Source organism: Carassius auratus, chromosome 47 (assembly GCF_003368295.1).
Source record: "Carassius auratus strain Wakin chromosome 47, ASM336829v1, whole genome shotgun sequence".
Classification (NCBI taxonomy): Eukaryota; Metazoa; Chordata; class Actinopteri; order Cypriniformes; family Cyprinidae; genus Carassius; species Carassius auratus.
The window spans coordinates 4,035,334-4,054,983 of NC_039289.1; the positions used below are offsets into that span (position 1 = coordinate 4,035,334).

The 19,650-nt window shown below is 34.9% G+C and overlaps 1 protein-coding gene across 1 annotated transcript; it reads right to left on the reverse strand.

The window, feature by feature from the left end:
* Positions 1-527: 527 nt before the first annotated feature.
* LOC113064821 (beta-1,3-N-acetylglucosaminyltransferase manic fringe-like) lies at positions 528-18,099 on the reverse strand. Its single transcript, XM_026235769.1, has 8 exons — positions 17,402-18,099; positions 7,251-7,296; positions 7,067-7,169; positions 6,409-6,562; positions 3,611-3,696; positions 2,894-3,059; positions 1,831-1,916; positions 528-1,148 (listed from the first exon to the last, which is right to left on the reverse strand). The coding sequence occupies exons 1-8, from the start codon at positions 17,741-17,743 to the stop codon at positions 1,052-1,054; spliced, it is 1,080 nt and encodes a 359-aa protein (XP_026091554.1). The 5' UTR covers positions 17,744-18,099; the 3' UTR covers positions 528-1,051.
* Between the last annotated feature and the right edge of the window lie 1,551 nt (positions 18,100-19,650).

Here is a 19,650-nt window from a genome sequence, read left to right on the forward strand (position 1 = left end):
TTAAATCAGTTTTTCAAAGGTTCCTCCACATGATAAAAGTGCATTCAAAAGCACATCACAGGCCTTTCAACCCTAAACAAGTTAAGCCAAGTAAAAACTCAACTAATTCTACATATAAACACATACAGGCAAATATTTCAAAGGTTTTTGAAGTACATCAAAGGGGAATCAGCCACCAGCAGACATAACACAAAGAATCAAATCCACTCAGGGAAAGATGTTATGGTCGCTTAGGCCTTGTAATGTATAATCTGGAATTGTGCTAGCTTGTTTGGTGTACTAAACTCTTTACTGACGCCTCCCACTTGATTGCTTGATTCATTTGATTGGCAGGTGGTCTTAAAAGGCCAGTACCCACTGTCTATCAAAGCCTTAAAGGGCCAGTCCATGATTATTCCTACCTGTCTAATGTAGGAAACACACAACCACAATAAATATATTTGAGTTCAGAAATAATTCAGAATCATGATACAGGAAAATAATCTTTATTTATCTAAAACTGTATGAAAATGTATTTCAAAACATATCTTAGAGGATATCCACTTATCTTAAGTGTTTTTATATAAAACATACACAGTACAAATGTATTACAGTAATCAAAATACATACAGTGCAAATACAAGTGATAACAAAAAGAAACAAATGAGATTACCCTGTTTTGAAATCTTTAAATTTAAAAAAATGTTCAAAACAAATTAATTCATCAAATGAACTGATTTTAAAACATTTTTACACTTACAAACAAATATACAGTGCATTGACAGAGATTTGTTGTTGTGTTATTTAATAATCACAAATATATTTAGGATTCAAGGAATCAAATGGTCATATAATAAACAAAATGTGCAGCGTGTAGACAGAAGTTACACTTCCAATTTCAATAACAATAAAATGGCTCAGTTAAATGTTGAGGATTCTCAGTTTCCTCATTTGACCAAAATGCAGTGCTTTCGGCTTTTGTTTGCTCCTTGTCACACAAATGCTTTGTAAGGACACTTATGCACTGAAATTCTCACATTATGCATGATTATTGTCCATTTAGCCCACTGCATCATGGGAGAACATGTTGATTCCATGACAAGGCGCTTTTGAGGGCTACAGGGCACCAACTTGTTGTAGAGTACAGAAGACAATGGACTGTCCTGAACCTGAAAAAAACAGAACAACATTAGCTAAAAACATTTTAAATGCATCATAGTCACACTCTATGATGAGTTTTTAAAATGTAGATTGAACAAATGCTTTAAAAAAGAAAAGTATTAGTTTGTTTGATGGCTTTCCTACAAGCTTTGGTTGAAGTTTGAGCAGGAACCAAACTTAACTGGGTCTCAAAAATAAGTATGCGATATCTCGAGGAAAACACAAAATCTTTTTACCTGTGAAGAGTTTGGCAGTACAGACTAATTTATTCAGATTAAGCCGATTAAGATATACGAGGAAGTGCTTTTAAACTGCCCGTAAGAAATATCTGCTCACAAAGTGTGTAAGCATGGATTTGTGGTGGTAACAGAAAAGGCTTGGATGTTTAATGCTAACACAGGCAGAAAGGTGTGCGAAAAGATATCACACTCACCGTGGTAAGCATATTTTACATATGAACATAAAAATATTAGCATGAAATTAGATTTCAGAAACTTTGGTAAAGTGATAACATGCTTTTACATCAGTAAAATTGGTTATATCTAACTTAAAATTCACTTTGTCTGATAGTTTGTCTTGAATTAACAAAATAACGTGGAGTTAGCGGGTGTGTATGTCATCTTTTAGTCACATATAACAAATCTGTCTCTACAGGGCCTGTGGGTGTGTGAAGGTGTGTGCATGACTAACCTGGACGGATCTTCATCTTTGGTAAAAACTCCTTTTAGCTCAACACTGTTCATTTTATTCTCAAACCATCCATAGCTGAGAGTCACCTTTAGATTTAGGGGTAGAGAAACAAACAAGAAGAACAGATAGGATGCTGTTAGAATTAAGTAGTCTGATTTTAAATAAAAAATAAATCGAATTTTGGTCCAAAATGTGTTTTTGCAACTAAAATATTAGTCTTCTGTTCTTTAAGGTAAAATATTAGCATCTAGCATCTTAAAATGTTAGCATCCAGTCCTTTTTCGTAAAATTTTACCATCTAGTTTTGTTGTTGTTGTTTTGTTGTTATCTGTTTGTTTGTTTGTTTGTTTGTTTGTTTTCTGGTAATATATTAGCATCCAATTCTTTGAGGTGAAATATTAGCATTCAGTTCTTTGAGGTAAGATATTAGCATCCAGTCCTTTGTGGTAAAATATTAGCATCCAGTTTTTGAAAGTGAAATATTAGCCTTCAGTTCTTTGGGGTAAAATATTAGCATCCAGTTCTTTGACAAAATATTAGGCTGCAGTTCTTAAAGATATAATTTTAGTATCTAGTTCTTTGAGCTTAAATATTAATATCCAGTTTTGTAGCAAACCCTGGGGGAAAAAAAAGGTCTGAAAAAAATGTTTAATAGCTTTTGTCAGTGCTAAAGTTGCTATTTTGTTAAGTTGTTGTGAATGCTTTCCTGAGAGATTGTTAGCATTTTGTTTGGTGGATGCTAAGGTATTCTACAGTAGATGTTTCAAGGACATTGCTAGTTGGTTGCTAGGGTAGTCTAAGTAATTGTTTCTGAAAATACTTCTGATCACTTCTTTTCAACAATTAGCATGATTCGAGCTGTGGTAAAGTTGCTGTATGCTAAGGTGTTGTCAATGCTAAAGTTTTACAGGAGAATTCTTACTAGCCTAAGTCAAAGTATACTTTTGTCAAAATTCAAAAGACTGCTATCATTAATTTCCATACCAATTCTTTCTTTATTTCTTTCTTTCTTTCTTTCTTTCTTAAATAAGCAATGCTAACAACCACCACTAAAAAATCTCACCTGTTTTGGGATATCGCTAGGGACAAGAAGAAGTAGGTTTTCCAGATGAGAATGGAACATGTTGCTATGGACCATTGAGATTCCCAGACGCCTCTCAACTATAAAGCCCACTGTACAGTCATCAGGTAACATGATTATAGCGGAGGTCTGCTCAAACCTGGGACCACTGCGAATAAAGACATGCAAATAACACATATAATCTCAGTTAAAACTCATTAGCTGCATCTCATTTTGGAGGTTACGTTTGCCGGAGGTTGCATTTGAAAGCTGTGTACATCATCTGATCAGTCTCATTTAGGAAAAGTTACTACTAAATTGCAACATATAAAAGAAATTACAGTATTTTACACCTCACAAGGAATAAAAGTTGTTTTTATTACAGTTACTTTTCTTAAGACATCATTGACTATGTCTTGTTAAAATTTGCACATAAACTGATCACCACTTATAAGCTATTACTAAATATTGTAGAAACTTAATTTTCTGTAAAGTTGCTTTGCAATGATTTATATCGTAATAAGCGCTATACAAATAAACTTGAATTGAATTGAATGTACGCAGATTCCAAAAGTGACCTACGGAGGACACAGCCTCCAAAATAAGATACAGCAATTGCTGTCTAGGAGAAATAACTGGGGTACCTTTTGTGGTAAAGGCACAAGTACTAACATAAGCATGAAATGGTTTCAGAATCAAAGTCAAACACACACGCCTCACCTTGCCCAGGGTGCCATCTTCTCTGCCAGCTTCCTGCTCAGACAGAAACCAGCCCCTCCTGTAGCGAACCAGAAATGGACATCCCTCTGAAACAAAACAGAAGAAAAGTCAACCAGTCAGCTTCCACATCAGCCTAAGGATGTGGCTCTATATGGCACAGAAACTTTTGCACATAAATGAAAACTTAAATAGCTCACATTTTCATATTCTACATTTCCTTATGATCAAAGAATCGATTTTCTAAAACAATCTGAAGCTCTAGTGGTGCAATCGGTCAGTGTGTGATGGTTGTACAGCAGAACATGTGGAGACTCGCTGAGGTTTTGAGTAAAAGCCTCACCTAAAGAAGGTATTTAAGCAAAAACTCTTGCTGATGAATCTCAAAGCAGTTTCCTCAGAAAACATTGTGCAAATGGTATAAATTTGAAAAACATCTGAAACAAAAACTAACTATATGGCAAAATTATATTATATTATGTACCGGATTATATAATGTTATATATTTGAACTATATGTAATATTACTTTATAATATTAATATTCATATAGTAAAGTGAATGTTTCATTGACAGTCACTTGTTTTGTTCCTGAATGAGTTAGTGTTTATGAAAGAATCGGTTGAATAAATGATTCATTGGCTCATTCATAAAAAACAGTCACTTCTTTTGTTCCTGCATGATTTTTTTTTTCCTTTTTTTTTGAACGAATCTGATGAATAAATGGTTCATATAAATTATTACTGCTTGGTTCCTTAATTATTTAGAATTGATTCAGTGATTCACTTATAAAATCGCCTTCTTAAATTCCTGAATGAATCTGTGCTTTCGAATTAATTGACTGGATAAATTATTAATTTACTTAATCACAGATAGAAACTTGTCGTCATCCACTGGTGTAATGTAATATAAAAAGAGAATCAACTACTAATGCAAAAAAAATTTAAAAATTCTACTTCCTTCAATTCAGATTTTCACTTATTTAAACTTTCTCTCTATATGTAAAATCTCATCATCATTTCTTGGCTATCCTGAAAGTCTGAGCAGGTCTGATTTCCTGTGGGATTCTGTGGAGCATCATAAGCAACAGGTGCATAAATCTGACCATGTCCAGCTACTCATTGCCCCATCTGTTTATCCCTCCCTTGATTCCTCTGTGTGGCCATTACCCTCAAGGTAACACACAGCCCTTTTCTGTCCTCTCATCCGTTCGACTGTATTCTCCCCTGTAGGGAGCTGTGGTCTGTCCAGCCAGATGTACAAATGTGGACATTAAAAACACACACAGAGAGAGGCAGATAGGATGGATAAGGTTGGGTACACCAGAACAAAAGAGCAGTTTAGATTCAACAGGGCTTTGAGTGTCCGACTGAGAAAAAGCAGTGATATATACAGAGGAAGATGCTGAAGAACAAAGCAAAGAAAGCAGGCAAAATGGATCTGTAGAGAAACACCACAAAAAAAAAAAAAAAAAAAGCATTTTTTTTATATATATTTCAATTAAAACACTGTAATATTTTATATATTAAACAATATATATATATATATATATATATATATATATATATATATATATATATATATATATATATGTATGTATATATGCTGTAGTATTATATTATTTGTTCAAAATTATTATATATATAAAAAAAAGGTAGCAGGCAGAAAGTGTAGAAAAAAATGTAAAATAAAATATAAACATAGATATTTTAAATAAATTGTATAAACATTTTATATAGACATATACTCAATATGTATTAAAATACTTCATTTAAAAATATAGCATTTTTTATTTATAAAGCAAACATCATTTGAATATATACTATATGTGTAATCATAAAATAAAAAATATATACTATTATATTATATATAAAATGTAAACATTCTACATGGACATAAATATGATCAATATGAACATATTTTGTATTTATTAATATGATATATTTTATAATAAATTTTTTCATAAAGTATTATTCAAAAAATTTTATATAAACATACTTCATAGATTTATTAAAGAAATATAAAAAAAAATTTTTTTGAATGAGCTATTTTAAATAGAATTATTGCATCTATATATATATATATATATATATATATATATATATATATATATATATATATATATATATATATATATATATTCTTTTTTTTATGATCTTGTGGACAAATATGAAACAGACATATAGTTTTTGGCAGGTTTTGTGTCCTAATCATCAAAACAAACGATCATATATATGAACAACAAAAACTAAAGGACTAAAGAAATGGGTACGATGGGTATAACTTATCCTCTTTTTTTATATTCTTTCATTCCAGTGAACAGAAGTGAGTCCAGCAGGGCAGCAGAAATGAAAGACAGGTTTCATTTTTATTACCCAGGTGCCTCTGTGACCCAAGAGATCAGTAGAGCAGAGAAACACAGAGCGAGAAAGGATGAGGAAACCTGAACTGAATGGCTTGTCTGTTCCTGCAGACCTCACACAAACACACACTACTGAGGAAACAGCTCCAAAGACAGCATGACTACAAAGACACACACACTCGACATGACTGCCATCACACACTGTACATGACTGGATTAATCCCCCTGTCAAAACTGACAGCTTTTCTCTCCAGCTATACATTAAAAACTAGACAGAACTTTCCAGATCAGTAAGCAATAAAGCTCAGAAAATGTTTATTATATATATATATATATATATATATATATATATATATATATATATATATATATATATATATATATATATATATATATATATATATATATATATATATATAAATAATCAGTACAACAACTGACTGTCTTATTTCCTTCCAACAGCTCCTGGGCTCTCATTGGCCGATCCAGGCTTGGTTTGCCCACATAGATGTCGCTGTCCGCTGGGAAGGCCTCCAGGAGAGATAGAAGTGCTCTAGGGTTCAGGTAGTTATCATCATCAACATGACACAACCACCTGTGGCAAAAAAATAATAATAATCACAATATATATATATATATATATATATATATATATATAGAGAGAGAGAGAGAGAGAGAGAGAGAGAGAGAGAGATTATACTGTATATGTGTGTGTGTGTGTGTGTGTATAGTTTAAATTTTTAACTGTTTAAATGTGAAATATATATCATTATTAAAGGTGCAGTGTGTAAATTTTATTTTATAATTGCAACCAACGGCTCAGTCCCCCGCTCACCCCTCCCTTTAGAAAAGCTATGGTTGCTGACTCAGGTAAAGATGTATATTATATTGCATTTCTTTAAATAGATAACTGTAAATATTACACATTGTACCTTTAAAACAGATTATTGTAGGCTCTGGATTTGTCAAATAAGATAAAAAGTACACATACCAATGCATACTATTAGATAAGAGAAAATCTGTGGCTGCATGAAAACATCTTTTTCATCTTCAAATTGAATCGCACCATAAGGTCACATTGTGTTATTGGCCAACTCACTTTTTGTCAGAGGCCATGAAGTGGTCATACTCTGCAGCCATCTTGCAGGATAAAGCTTGATGGCTGTGCTCCGGCGGGCAGTCGGTGACGATGATGTTAAATCCTGGGAGCAAAGACACATGCAGTGAGTGAAGGGCAAAGATTCATACGCTCAGATCAGTCCTGCAGAAGAAAGATGATCTACCTTCAGAGGAAACTTCTTCATCTGGACTGTCTGTGAAGATGAACGTCTGTAAAAGTTAAACAAACACAGATTCATGAGGCAAAACCTGCATATTAATTCTGAAATGGTGTTGTACTAGCCTTGTGGTCTTATGAGGACAAGTAACATCCAAACTCCCATCATGCACTGCTGTGAGACAACAGCTGGGGCACCTGTGTTCCTAGCCATTAGAAGTCTGATTTATAATTGCCAAAGTTGTCTCAATGGTGTGTTTTTGTGTAAAGGAGTCTAAAAACTACCGCTCAGATAACTGAGTTGTCTGGAAACATTATCAAACAAAAATATTATAAAATAATTATGTAAATAATTGTATGAAGTACATTTGAAGCCACTTAAAATAGCCTGATGAATATTAAATTAACATTCAAATAATATATATATATACACAATGACAATGTTTTTTTGTTTTGTTTTTTACATCAATCTTCACTTACACAGCAACAAATTAATGTAATATTATATATATATATATATATATATATATATATATATATATATATATATATATATATATATATAAACATATATAAACTTTTTTTAGATATGTTTTATATCAAACTTTGACATTGTTGAAAACAGTTGTAATATAAAGAATATTCCAACAAAATATTGCATTTTTATAATTTCTTTTTTTAATCTTACAGGTACAATTTGTAAGATATTTGCAGTAAATTATCCAAAAACCACTAGGCTAGTGTTATATATTATGTCCAGCTGATTACTAAGAATATCGCTAATGTTTTCAACTACTAGTAAATCGTGAGAAAATCCCCATTCTAAACAGTGACACGGGGCAGTGCAGTCGCTTGTCAATGACGTTAGTTACCCTTTGTTACAGCCTTTACTGACGTAGAAACCATATGACAACAGTGTCGTGGACAAATGCGGAAGTAGTGTCTAGTGTCCAGCAAACCACTAGCTAAGAAAGTGTCTGAGCTGCCGCAAATCACTCAAGAAGAAGAAGATTGTGAAGAACATTGGTGGATTGTGTTACTTATTTATGCAACATAATTACTGTTTACTTTCTGCAGCCAAACGACCCAAGAAGAGTTTGGGACAAGAGGAGAGAAAGTGTGAGTATCAATACCTGTGTTGCATTTTCTAGATGGAGAGAGCTTCGTGACAAACTTCAACTAGAAAGAGATGCCGATCTCTCTTGTGTGTTACTCGACAGGTGAGTTGTTATGATTTGTATCTTTACAGAAAACTTATGCTATTATAACGATAAACAAGATTAGTATTATTGGGCATACACGCCAAACGCGGGGCATCGCGTCTCTAGACCCACGCGAGGACGTGTCTGATCCATAGTCTGATCACATCTTTGCATTGACTTTGTGTGTAATCTATTCGCGCAAATCATTGAACTCGCGTTATGCCCAATTATTGTGTTTGAATGTACAGGAGTGTATATATTTGTTGAACAAGTGAAAATCATTTTCATATCGTCTGATTGATGGCCGTCAGCGGTTGGGTAAAAGACAAGAAATCCCATCATTCCATGCTCCTTCTTATTAGCGTCATCAAACCACGCGATTGTTATTGTTTTGGTAGTGCGCCCTCTAGTGGCAGGCCCTACAACCTGTACCTTTAATTATATATTAAATATTATATATTAGAGTTTTTACTACAATTCTTTATAATTATTAAAAATATATAAATTCAACACATTTTATTTGGACAAAAAAATTTGGTCAAAATGTTTCCTTTTTTGTCGTAATTGTTTTGCCTAGACTGTGTTACACAAAAACGAATAATTACAATTATGAATTACAAAAATGTATTATTATATTATTCAAAACCTAATCATAGGCCTTTAATTATAACAATTATTATCATCATTAAACAGGATATTCATGACTTAATTAGTAGACATAAACATTTACGCATGTAGCGCCATTTATCCATTAAGCGACTGAAAGTAAAACAAAAGCAATTCATCACGAGCCAATAATATTCATAATATACAATGTCAGAATGTAGAATATATATATATAATGTAAGATAATGAACGTTTTTGGTGTTGCTTGTAACCACAAAGCCGAATTTATATAAATAAAGGTCCCACGGCTAGCAACTGTGGAGCATATTTAGGAGCCATTTCCTGCTAGACAGAGACACATCCTATCTGTGGTCAGCCGCGACCATATTCCTCCACTCATCCGTTTTCTCTGTCTCCCACACACACACACATACACACAAACTTCACCCATGCTAGAGTCTGTATTCCCCATGAGGCAGTGGAGATGTCACTCTGAAAGTTTAGCTTCATTACAATGTCTCCAGATGGTTCACATCATAAGTCTACGTCCCGCTCCCGCTGCCGGCCTTGAGTACAAGAGGAATAATCGAAGCACACAGATCAATGCCACGGCCATCAAAGCCAATGGGCTGGAGCGAATGGAAACGGCCCACTCACACCCAAAGCTCCTTCATAAATCATAAGGGTGAATCTTTAGCACTCAATTTGGATAAAGTTAAGCAGCTGGTGACAGCAGCTTCTAAAACACTGTCTGGAGATACACAAAGAGTTAAACGGCACCACAACCGCCCATTAGTGGCGTAATGAAGTGAAACTCGCAGACGAGGCGCCTACATTTTGTCTGCCCAACTTGAGAGGGAAAGAAATAATCACAAATGGGATGAATGGAGTGGGAAAATGGCACAAATTACAAAAGAGAGGCCACATAATGTGATGGCCGATAAAAAGCTGATGAAAAAAAGTTTTCTGATTAAAAAAGTTTTCTGATTAAAATGTCAAAGGCTCATATACACACATCACTGAAAGAAACACAAAATGCGATATTAGTCTGTAAAAGTGCTGAATAACGAAAATTTTACAAAAGGGTCTTTGCTCTGTTTTTTTTTTTCTTCTTCTGACATTTGTTAAAAGTGTCATAGTTGTTCAACACTTTGCTCCTGTTTCCTCAGCTTAAGACTTCCTCTGTTAAGATAGACTTCCGTTTTGTCATTGTTTCGAAACACAGTCTGCGGCTGTCACTTCCTCTTATTGGCACAGAGGCAAGGGCACACAAACAGAAGCACCAAAACTGACGAACACAAATAACCTCCTGTGCTTACAAACCCGCTGTTGGAACTTGAAAGTAATTTGAACAAATCCCTAACTGTAAGCATTAAACATTGGGAAATAACTCTCATAGTTTCCAAATGAAGCTTACTTTCCAAAAGATATGAAATGTATGACTTTTACCTGGCAGACTAAATCAAATGAACCAAAAAAATTAAGCTCAAAGACTTGCACTGAATGAGAAACTGAAACATATCAACAGACTCTCACAAAGACACCCTGAACACCCTAGCAACCTCTGAACAATGTCCTAGTACCACTTAGCAACAACCTATGCTAGAAATTCCCTACAAAAACAAAATGACAAATTTAGAAACAAGTTTAGAAACTCCAAATTCTATGTTTATATCTCACAATTCAGAGAAAAAATTGTGAGATAAAAAGTAGCAATTTTTATTCTGTGTTGGAAACAACTTAAAAAAAAAATTTAAACTCAGAATTTTGGGGTTTATATCTCACAATTCTGACTTATTTTCTTAGAATTGCAAGTTTATGGAGTATCTTGCAATTCTAAACACATACTTTTCTGATAATGTGTTGTCAATTTCTGTATAAAGATGCATCTCAATAAATTAGATACTATGGAAAAGTTAATTTCAGTAATTAAACTCAAATTATGAAACTTGTGTATTAAATAAATTCAATGCACACAGACTAAAGTGGTTTAAAGGTCCCCTTCTTCGTGATTCCATGTTTTAAACTTTAGTTAGTGTGTAATGTTGTTGTTAGAGTATAAATAATATCTGTAAAATTCTAAAGCTCAAAGTTCAATGCCAAGCGAGATATTTGATTTAACAGAATTCGCCTACAAAAAACGAACTGTTTGGACTACAGTCCTCTAGTTCCTGCAGTAATAACATCACTAAAACAGTTTTTTTGACTAACCACCGCCCACATGAATTCACAAATAGGGGGCGTGGCCTTGTTGCGCTCCGACGGAGACGAAGGAAGAGCTGTTTGTGTTGGTCGCCATGTTGTTGAAACGTTGTTTTTTTTCATCTCTGAGTCCAATCATCTTTGTTTGGGCTTCCCAGGAACGCTGTACTTTAAGATTAATGGTTACAATTTATGTTTAACTTGGTTCCTGAAAATTATAATGCACATTTAAAACTATGTGCAGCTCATTTTGCTGAGGACAGCTTGCTGAGGACAACTTTCTCAATCTCAATCAGTTTAATGCCAGATTCGCACAAAGATTATTCTTGAAAGATGGAGCAGTTCCCTCTTTGTCTGGAGAAGGCGTTGTTTATGGACCACAACCGGTAAGTGTATTTTATTATTTAAGTTGGTGCGTTTAACAGTTTCTGTAACTTATTACACAAAGGGCAACACTGTTTAGCTTTGTTAACTAGATGGTAGGGCTCTGCAAAAACGAATGCGGTTTTCATGAGCATCTCGTCAGTAAAAATGCTCCTCAAAAATACATCTCCAGCACGTGCGTTCTAGCCCAATCGCGTTACCAGGAGGGCAGCCTGCTCTCGGCTGCTGTCGAATCACAGCACAGGAACCGCTGGCCCAATCAGAACCCGTTATGTATTTCTGAAGGAGAGGCTTCATAGAACAAGGAAGACATCAGCCCGTTTTTGTGACTGTGAAAACAGCAGTATACAGATAGGTGAATTGTGTGAAAATTACTGTGGTTTTTTACACGCGAAACATGAACACATGTTATATTGCACATTGTAAACACAATCAAAGCTTCAAAAAAGCGCGTAAAACAGGACCTTTAAGTCTTTGGTTCTTGAAAATGTGATGATTTTGGGCTCACGTTTAACAAAAACCCACCAATTCACTATCTCAACAAATAAAAATATGGTGACATGCCAATCAGCTAATCAACTCAAAACACCTGCAAATGTTTCCTGAGCCTTCAAAATGGTCTCTCAGTTTGGTTCACTAGGCTTCACAATCATGGGGAAGACAGCTGATCTGACAGCTGTCCAGAAGACAATCACTGACTTCCTTCACAAGGAGGGTAAGCCACACACATTCATTGCCAAAGAATCTGGCTATTCACAGAGTGCTGTATCCAAGCATGTTAACAGAAAGTTGAGTGGAAGGAAAAAGTGTGGAAGAAAAAGATAGAACCGAAGAGAGAACCGCAGCCTTATGAAGATTGTCAACCAAAATCGATTCAAGAATCTGAGCGTACTTCACAAGGACTGGACTGGGTCTGGGGTCAAGGCATACAGCCGTGTCAAGGAATTTGGCTACAGTTGTCGTTTTCCTCTTGTTAAGCCACTTCTGAACCACAGACACATCAGAAGCGTCTTACCTGGGCTAAGGAGAAGAAGAACTGGACTGTTGCCAAATGGTCCAAAGTCCTCTTTTCAGATGAGAGCAATTTTGTATTTCATTTGGAAACCAAGGTCCAAGAGTCTGGAGGAAAGGTGGAGAAGCTCATAGCCCAAGTTGCTTGAAGTCCAGGGTTAAGTTTCCACAGTCTGTGATGATTTTGGGTGCAATGTAATCTGCTGTTGTTGGTCTGTTGTTTTTTTTAAATCACTGCACCCATTTACCAATAAATTTTGGAGCACTTCATGCTTTCTTCTGCTGACCAGCTTTTTGAAGATGCTGATTTCATTTTAAAGCAGAATTTGGCACCTGCCCACACTGCCAAAAGCTGGTTAAATGACCATGTTGTTGGTGTGCTTGACTGGCCAGCAAACTCACAAGACCTGAACCCCTCCCTCAAATCTTGCCCTGGAGGTTCAATGCGCTGCAGTGTTTAGCTCCAACCCTGATCAAAGTCACCTGCCTGTGATTTTCTAATGGCATTGATTAGCATGCTCAGATGTGTTTAATTAGGGTTAGAGCCAAACTCTGCAGGAAAGTGGATCTCGAGGTCCAGATTTGAGGAACCCTGCCATAGAGAATATATGGGGTATTGTCAAGAGGAAAATGAGACACAAGAGACCAAAAAACGCAGATGAGATGAAGGCCACTGTCAAAGCAACCTGGGCTGACATACCACCTCAGCAGTGCCACAAACTGATCATCTCCATGAACTGAGGCAGTAATTAAAGCAAAAGGAGCCCCTACCAAGTATTGAGTAAATGTACAATAAATTAACATACTTTCCAGAAGGCCAAAATTTCACAAAAAATGTTTTTTTTTTTATTGGTCTTATGAAGTATTCTAATTTGTTGAGAGTGAATTGGTGGGTTTTTGTTAAATTTGAGCCAAAATCATCACAATTAAAAGAACCAAAGACTTAAACTACTTCAGTCTGTGTGCATTGATTTTTTTTTAATACACGACTTTCACAATTTGAGCTGAAATACTGAAATAAATTATCTTTCCCCCAACATTCTAATTTATTGAGATGCACCTGTATATTTTATGATTCATTTAATGAACTGTTGCCTGTGTTACAAAAATGTACATGATGTACAAAATGTAAATTAACAGGTAAATTATTACAGTGCCAAGTTACCCTAGAAACCATCTAAGAGGGTGTTTACATGAAACCTTAAAAAAGAAAACTTTTTATGCGTTTTGACTGTTCATTTATACAAAAACAGTGTTTTGGGGGCCTGAAGACTAGCCTGACTACGTCAGACTTCCTACTTCCGCTCAATTTAATTTAGCTTCTGTACTCAGTCTGATACAGCGTCAGAGCTTTCTGTTTGCCACCGGTCTTGAAACAGCCGGGCCAATCAACGAACAGAGGGCGGGCTGAGAGCCGTGACGTAGATGCTAAGCACCGAGTTTTACATTGTAGGTTAGAGAAATCGAAAACCGAAACGACCACGGAAATGGGAAACGAGACACGGGATGCAATTCGCTCTGTTATGGAGAACATTCAACTCTTTTTCAAACTGAAGCCAGAACAAGAAGAGTGTTTAACAACAGGTTTACAGTGGAAGTTCAGTCATAGATTTGAGTTCGATGCATGATGTCTGTGCTTCGATGCGGCTGTATAGGCGCATAACATACGTCATAACTAAACGTATCTGATTGGCTTATGGGTAACCAATAATTTTAAACTTCAGACAAGCGCCCCCTAGCGAAAGAGAAAACACTTCTCTATTATGCCATTCCAGACTCTGTCTACGAAGCAAAGTGAAGTAGCAGAGTCTGGTATTACCAGGCTACCTGAAGACGCAAACTTTTGAAAACAGGTTTCAATGTGTAGGTGATAAAAAATGATATGATACTGATGTTGAATTCATGTTAACTGCGAAAATTTGAATTTGTGAAAACTGTGATGGCACACGCACACAAATAACATGCCTATTGAAATGTCACTTACAAAACAGAAATTACTTTACAAAGTGACATCGCCAACTACTGGCCTCAAATGCATAATACAGCGTTTTTAATCGTTTTCGCAGATCAATGTGAACGGGTGTAATTTTGACTACATTGTAGTCAGTTCCCAAAACTAAAAAAAAAAAAAAAAAAAACTTTTCAGTTTTAAGTACAATCATTGTCACGCAAACAAAATACCCTTATGTTTGCAAGCACCTTTCGTCAGAATATTTAAATACTGAGTAATCATATTTAAAATTAGTCATTGTCTCCACGGAAAGAAACGCTGAATCTTCAAACATGAGATGAACACTTCCTCATTACACTCACTATTTGCTCAAAACAGGAGCAATAAAGCAGAAGCGGGGATTTTTTATTTTTTTATTCTTGTTTGAGAGCCAAAATCTGATGCAAAACTTCAACATCAAACAATTCCACTTCAGAATTTTAGAGTGCCACACTGCTGAACATTGGAGTAATTTCTTCCACACACACACAAAAAAAAAAGTATCAGTAAACCATGCGAGAATAATTTTAGCCCCAAGTGTTTCACACACTTTCTCTTTGATTGTACAAAAATTTGGATCAGCAGTGCCACTATTTCACACTTGTCATCTTATATCTAGAGTGAAGGCTGCTCCTTTGAAAGTGTATGTTCTGAATTGCAGATTGGGAATCTGTTTTGACAAGCCACTCATGCTCAGCAAGTCCAATCACTAACATCTTCTCAAAGTCCTCCTTGTGTTGTTAGCGCCTGCCAAACCGCGAGTGTGTATGTGTGTAAGCATGTGTTAGTATGTCAGTCTGGCTTTGTTCTGCTTCTTAATGTCATGTTACAGCAGGCCACAGTCAAATCTAATAATGTAAAGTTTAAATGGAGGTCCATTAAGGGGGATGGTCAAGGTTTTATTTTATTTTATTATTTTTGCCAAGTATCAATAACCAATGTTTATGTATTTCAAGTATCAATAATAACCAATGTTTATGTATTTCTTTCTCTGAATTAATCCTAGGGACCAGGGTTTCACTCATAAATATTTTGTGTCATGCAAGCAACATGAATTTAAGTGACAACCAGGTCCATGTAACACCAGAGTTGGGCCATATTTATGTTTTGGGCCATATTTCAGAAAATAAATACATTTTATTTTGCTTAAATAATTGGAAGCTATTTTTGTAACCATTAAGATTTTTGTGTTGTTAATTACTTAACACATAATAATAATACTAATAATAACAATGATATTATTATTTTCAAAAGAAAACTAAAGAATATATATTAAATTTAATATAAAAGTTGTATTGTTTGTGTATAATGTTTATGTTATAAAAATTGTTTTGTATTGTGGTATTATTACTCATATTATTATTATTATTATTATTATTATTATTATTGCTATTAATTTATTTTAATTTAAACTGTGTTATTGCTTAAAAATAATATTTTTGCATTGTTGTGTGTGTGATTTATTAACATAAAATATTCAAATATTATTTATATTATACAAAATATAGTAATTACTTATTTTATAATAATAATAATAATAATAATAATAATCATCATCATATTTATAATTATTATAAAATAAGTAAATACTGTATTTAATATAATATTTTAAAAATGCATGTTTATATATATACTAGCCTATACAAATTGAGGATTGCAAAAAAAAAAAAAAAAAAAAACTTTATAATCCGGAAACATTTAAATGCTTAATTGTTATTGCTAAATTATTTCATAATGTCAAAGTTCAAAATATTTGAATATGGTCATAAAACCATGATCATATAATGAATATGATCATATTCATTTTCTTTTTTTTTTTTTTTTTTTTTGGCGGTGAAATGTGACCACGACACGTTGCAGGTCTTTTGCAAACAAATTCACCGAACCGCTGTTGTAACCACACACTTGGTCTGGTCTTTTAGATCTGTCAAATCATACATGGTTTCAGTATCTACAGCCTTCAGTCTGAATCCTTTGGTAAAACCCCTGAACATATTTAAACAAAGTATTTAGAGTTTAAAAATGTCTTTAATTCAACACCACACTAATTCATTTGTCTTAAAAGAAAAAAAGTGGAAGGAACAGAACCTGGCTTCAGTCAGTCATCTTCATTATAGTTTATCTTTCAAAAGGTCACAGCTGTGAGTTCTGCTTCTTGTGACAAAAAAGAGGACCTAAATGTCCATCTCAACCCTTCGTGACAAGGCTTCTGCTGAATTAGAGAACACAGGCAGGAAGTGCTCAGTCTACAAGCGGGCATAAGGCAGACGAAACAGGAAGTGGGGCAGATCACTGTGTTTTAATATAGGTGCACCCATTTGTGGGCCAGTCTTTGCGGCACTATGCCAACATTAATCAAATTGGCTCATCCATGCTTGTGAAAAATGACTTTAATTGCAGTGTTTAGCAAAGAAATACAACCAATCAGTCTTTGGGGGTTGGAGAATTTCATAGGTGCCACTTGTGAGACAGTCATAACAAACCTGATTAGTTTTGGCATCATGCAACTCTGAGGTTTTGCACCTGTGCTTTCACAAATGCGTTTGCACACAACTTCTGTCTGATGCCACAGGATGTGCACACGTCTGCCAGACATCCCGTGACATCAGCAGCAGTTGTAGGGTGAGACTGTTGTCTCAAATAATGATTATGACTCACAAAATGATCAAGGAACCATCATAAACCTCGACTGGTGGTTGATCAGTAAGGATTTTCTTGCATTAATCATTAATTTTGTCTATGTCATATTCAAGGAACACTCACGTGGTCTTTAGTCTTGGAGATCCAGGTCTCCAGGAGAAGAGCAAGGCGGGTATTGTGGAACCGGCCAGTGGTTTTCACTGCAATGAAGATGTCAGTGAGTTCTAAAGGTGGTTGTGGCTTTATCTCCCTCCATTTCTGACGTTTTGGAATTTGTTTGTTATTAACAACATCTCTTTGTTGGGTCACAGCGGTAGTTCTTGATATAGATGGAGTCTTTTCGTGCGCAAAAGGCGCGGTGGGGTTTTGGTCATTCCGGGAGCGCAGTTGCAAATCCAGCAAAACCAGGATGAAAAGTGTCAGAGCGAAGACAGGCAGTGCATGAAACAACTTCCTTACGATCATCTTCTAAAATAGATCATTCACTTTTGGCCGCATATTAAACTTGTTGAAGTACAACAGGCGACATTTGAGCGCACACACGCGCGCAAAAAAGGCATGACTGTTTGAAAAATAATAATGAAATACAACAACCAGTAAGTCCCTGGGTGGGTTGGAAGGTGTCGTTTAAATTCATTGTGATTCCGTGAAAGTTTTCATCTGGTAATTCCGCTCGGATCCTGGCTGGTGCCCCATGCGCTCTGTTAAAGCGGAGGATGGATGAACTGTCACTCATTCACCCTCAGGCTTCGCAAACCTTAAACGGCCCGCCCACTTTCCGCAGTGACGCTCCGATGGTGACTGATAAGATAACGTGTTTGGCTGTAAATGCGCACAGAAACCAAATTTCCTGTTGAAAACTTTATTTGAAGGTAAACTCATGTGCGGTAGGGAACAAAACCGAACGTAATGTTTTTTTTAAAGGTGCATCCGCATCCGTACTGTAGCCTACACTTAGCTTACGTAGCCTGCTGTATAGTTGTGTCGTTGCAAAAATCTGTTAATGCAATTATAAGGGGTGAAGGTAATAAAATGTAAGTAGTTTTCTGTAAAGCTGCTTTGCAATAACATATATAGAAAAAAAATCGCCATACAAAATATGTTAGATTTTAACTCCCCAATAGCAGAAAACATCCAGAAAGTTTTTTTTCTCCACTAACATTACAATCGTCATTGTTTTTCAAATGCATTATATATTTTATATATATATATATATATATTAAAAATTAAATAGTGTATTACATAAAAATATAAAATTGCACATGTGATATAAGCAAAGAGTGAATAAACTGTTTCACTATTTATTATGATAAATTTGTGATTTAAGTTGTCACCAAAAGTTTTTCAACTAATTATAGATGACTCAAGATAAATATCAGTTGAACAGATTGTTTTTTCAGCATTTCAACTAAGTTGTGAATTTGTCAAATTAAAATGTTAAATATAAAAGTATATTATTGATAATAAAAATGTTAAATAATTGATAAATAATAAAACCCTTAATATGCAGCCTAATAATAAAATAAACGTCTTAAACATCGTTTTTAAAAAATCACAACAATTTAAGCTAAGAATGAATAAACAAACTATTCCAAACACTTAATTGTCATAAATTTGTGATGTCAGTTGTCACATAATTTACGAACACAATCAACAATTTTCCAAAGCAAAACAGATTAATCAAGATAACTATCACCTGAACAAAATATTAAGATTTTTCATCAAGCTGTAATTTTGGATTTCTTTATTATTATTATTTAATTTTTATGTGAACTATGAAATTACACTTAGCAAGAGAAACGAGTTGCCCATTTTATTCCCCCATAATGCTAAAAATGTCATAGTATGTCATCTCTAGTGCTTTGAATAGTCAAATAATGATGACGACATACTGTATGAGAATGTGTATTTCTTGAGGCAATGTTTTCAGAGGACTCACTCTGAGGGAGGTTGTTAGATCGTTCTGTCCTATTTTATTTCTGCTGGTTCATTGTATGACACTGTAGGCGTTCTGGCATCTGTCCTGAACTACTTTATCATTTCACTCTTAACTTGTGCCAGAGAAATGTGGTTTCCTTACTCTTATCCCAAGCATCACTTGTCATGTAGTCAATACAAGTAGTTGGAATATTTATTGTGTTAAAATACTTTATTGTAATGTTCTGGCTTAAACTTTTCCTCAGGTCAAGAGGATTTAGGATGGCATGATCAACACAAACCTATGCAGTAACCTTCATCAGCACCTTTGTTTGTAATTTCTCAGCCTTCTCCTCTTTCATCCATTCATCCTTTGCAACCAGTAACCAGCTGCTTCCCTTTCTCCATCCCCCCTCCCTCGGCAGCCCCATGGACGGGCGTCTGGTCCCTTAGGT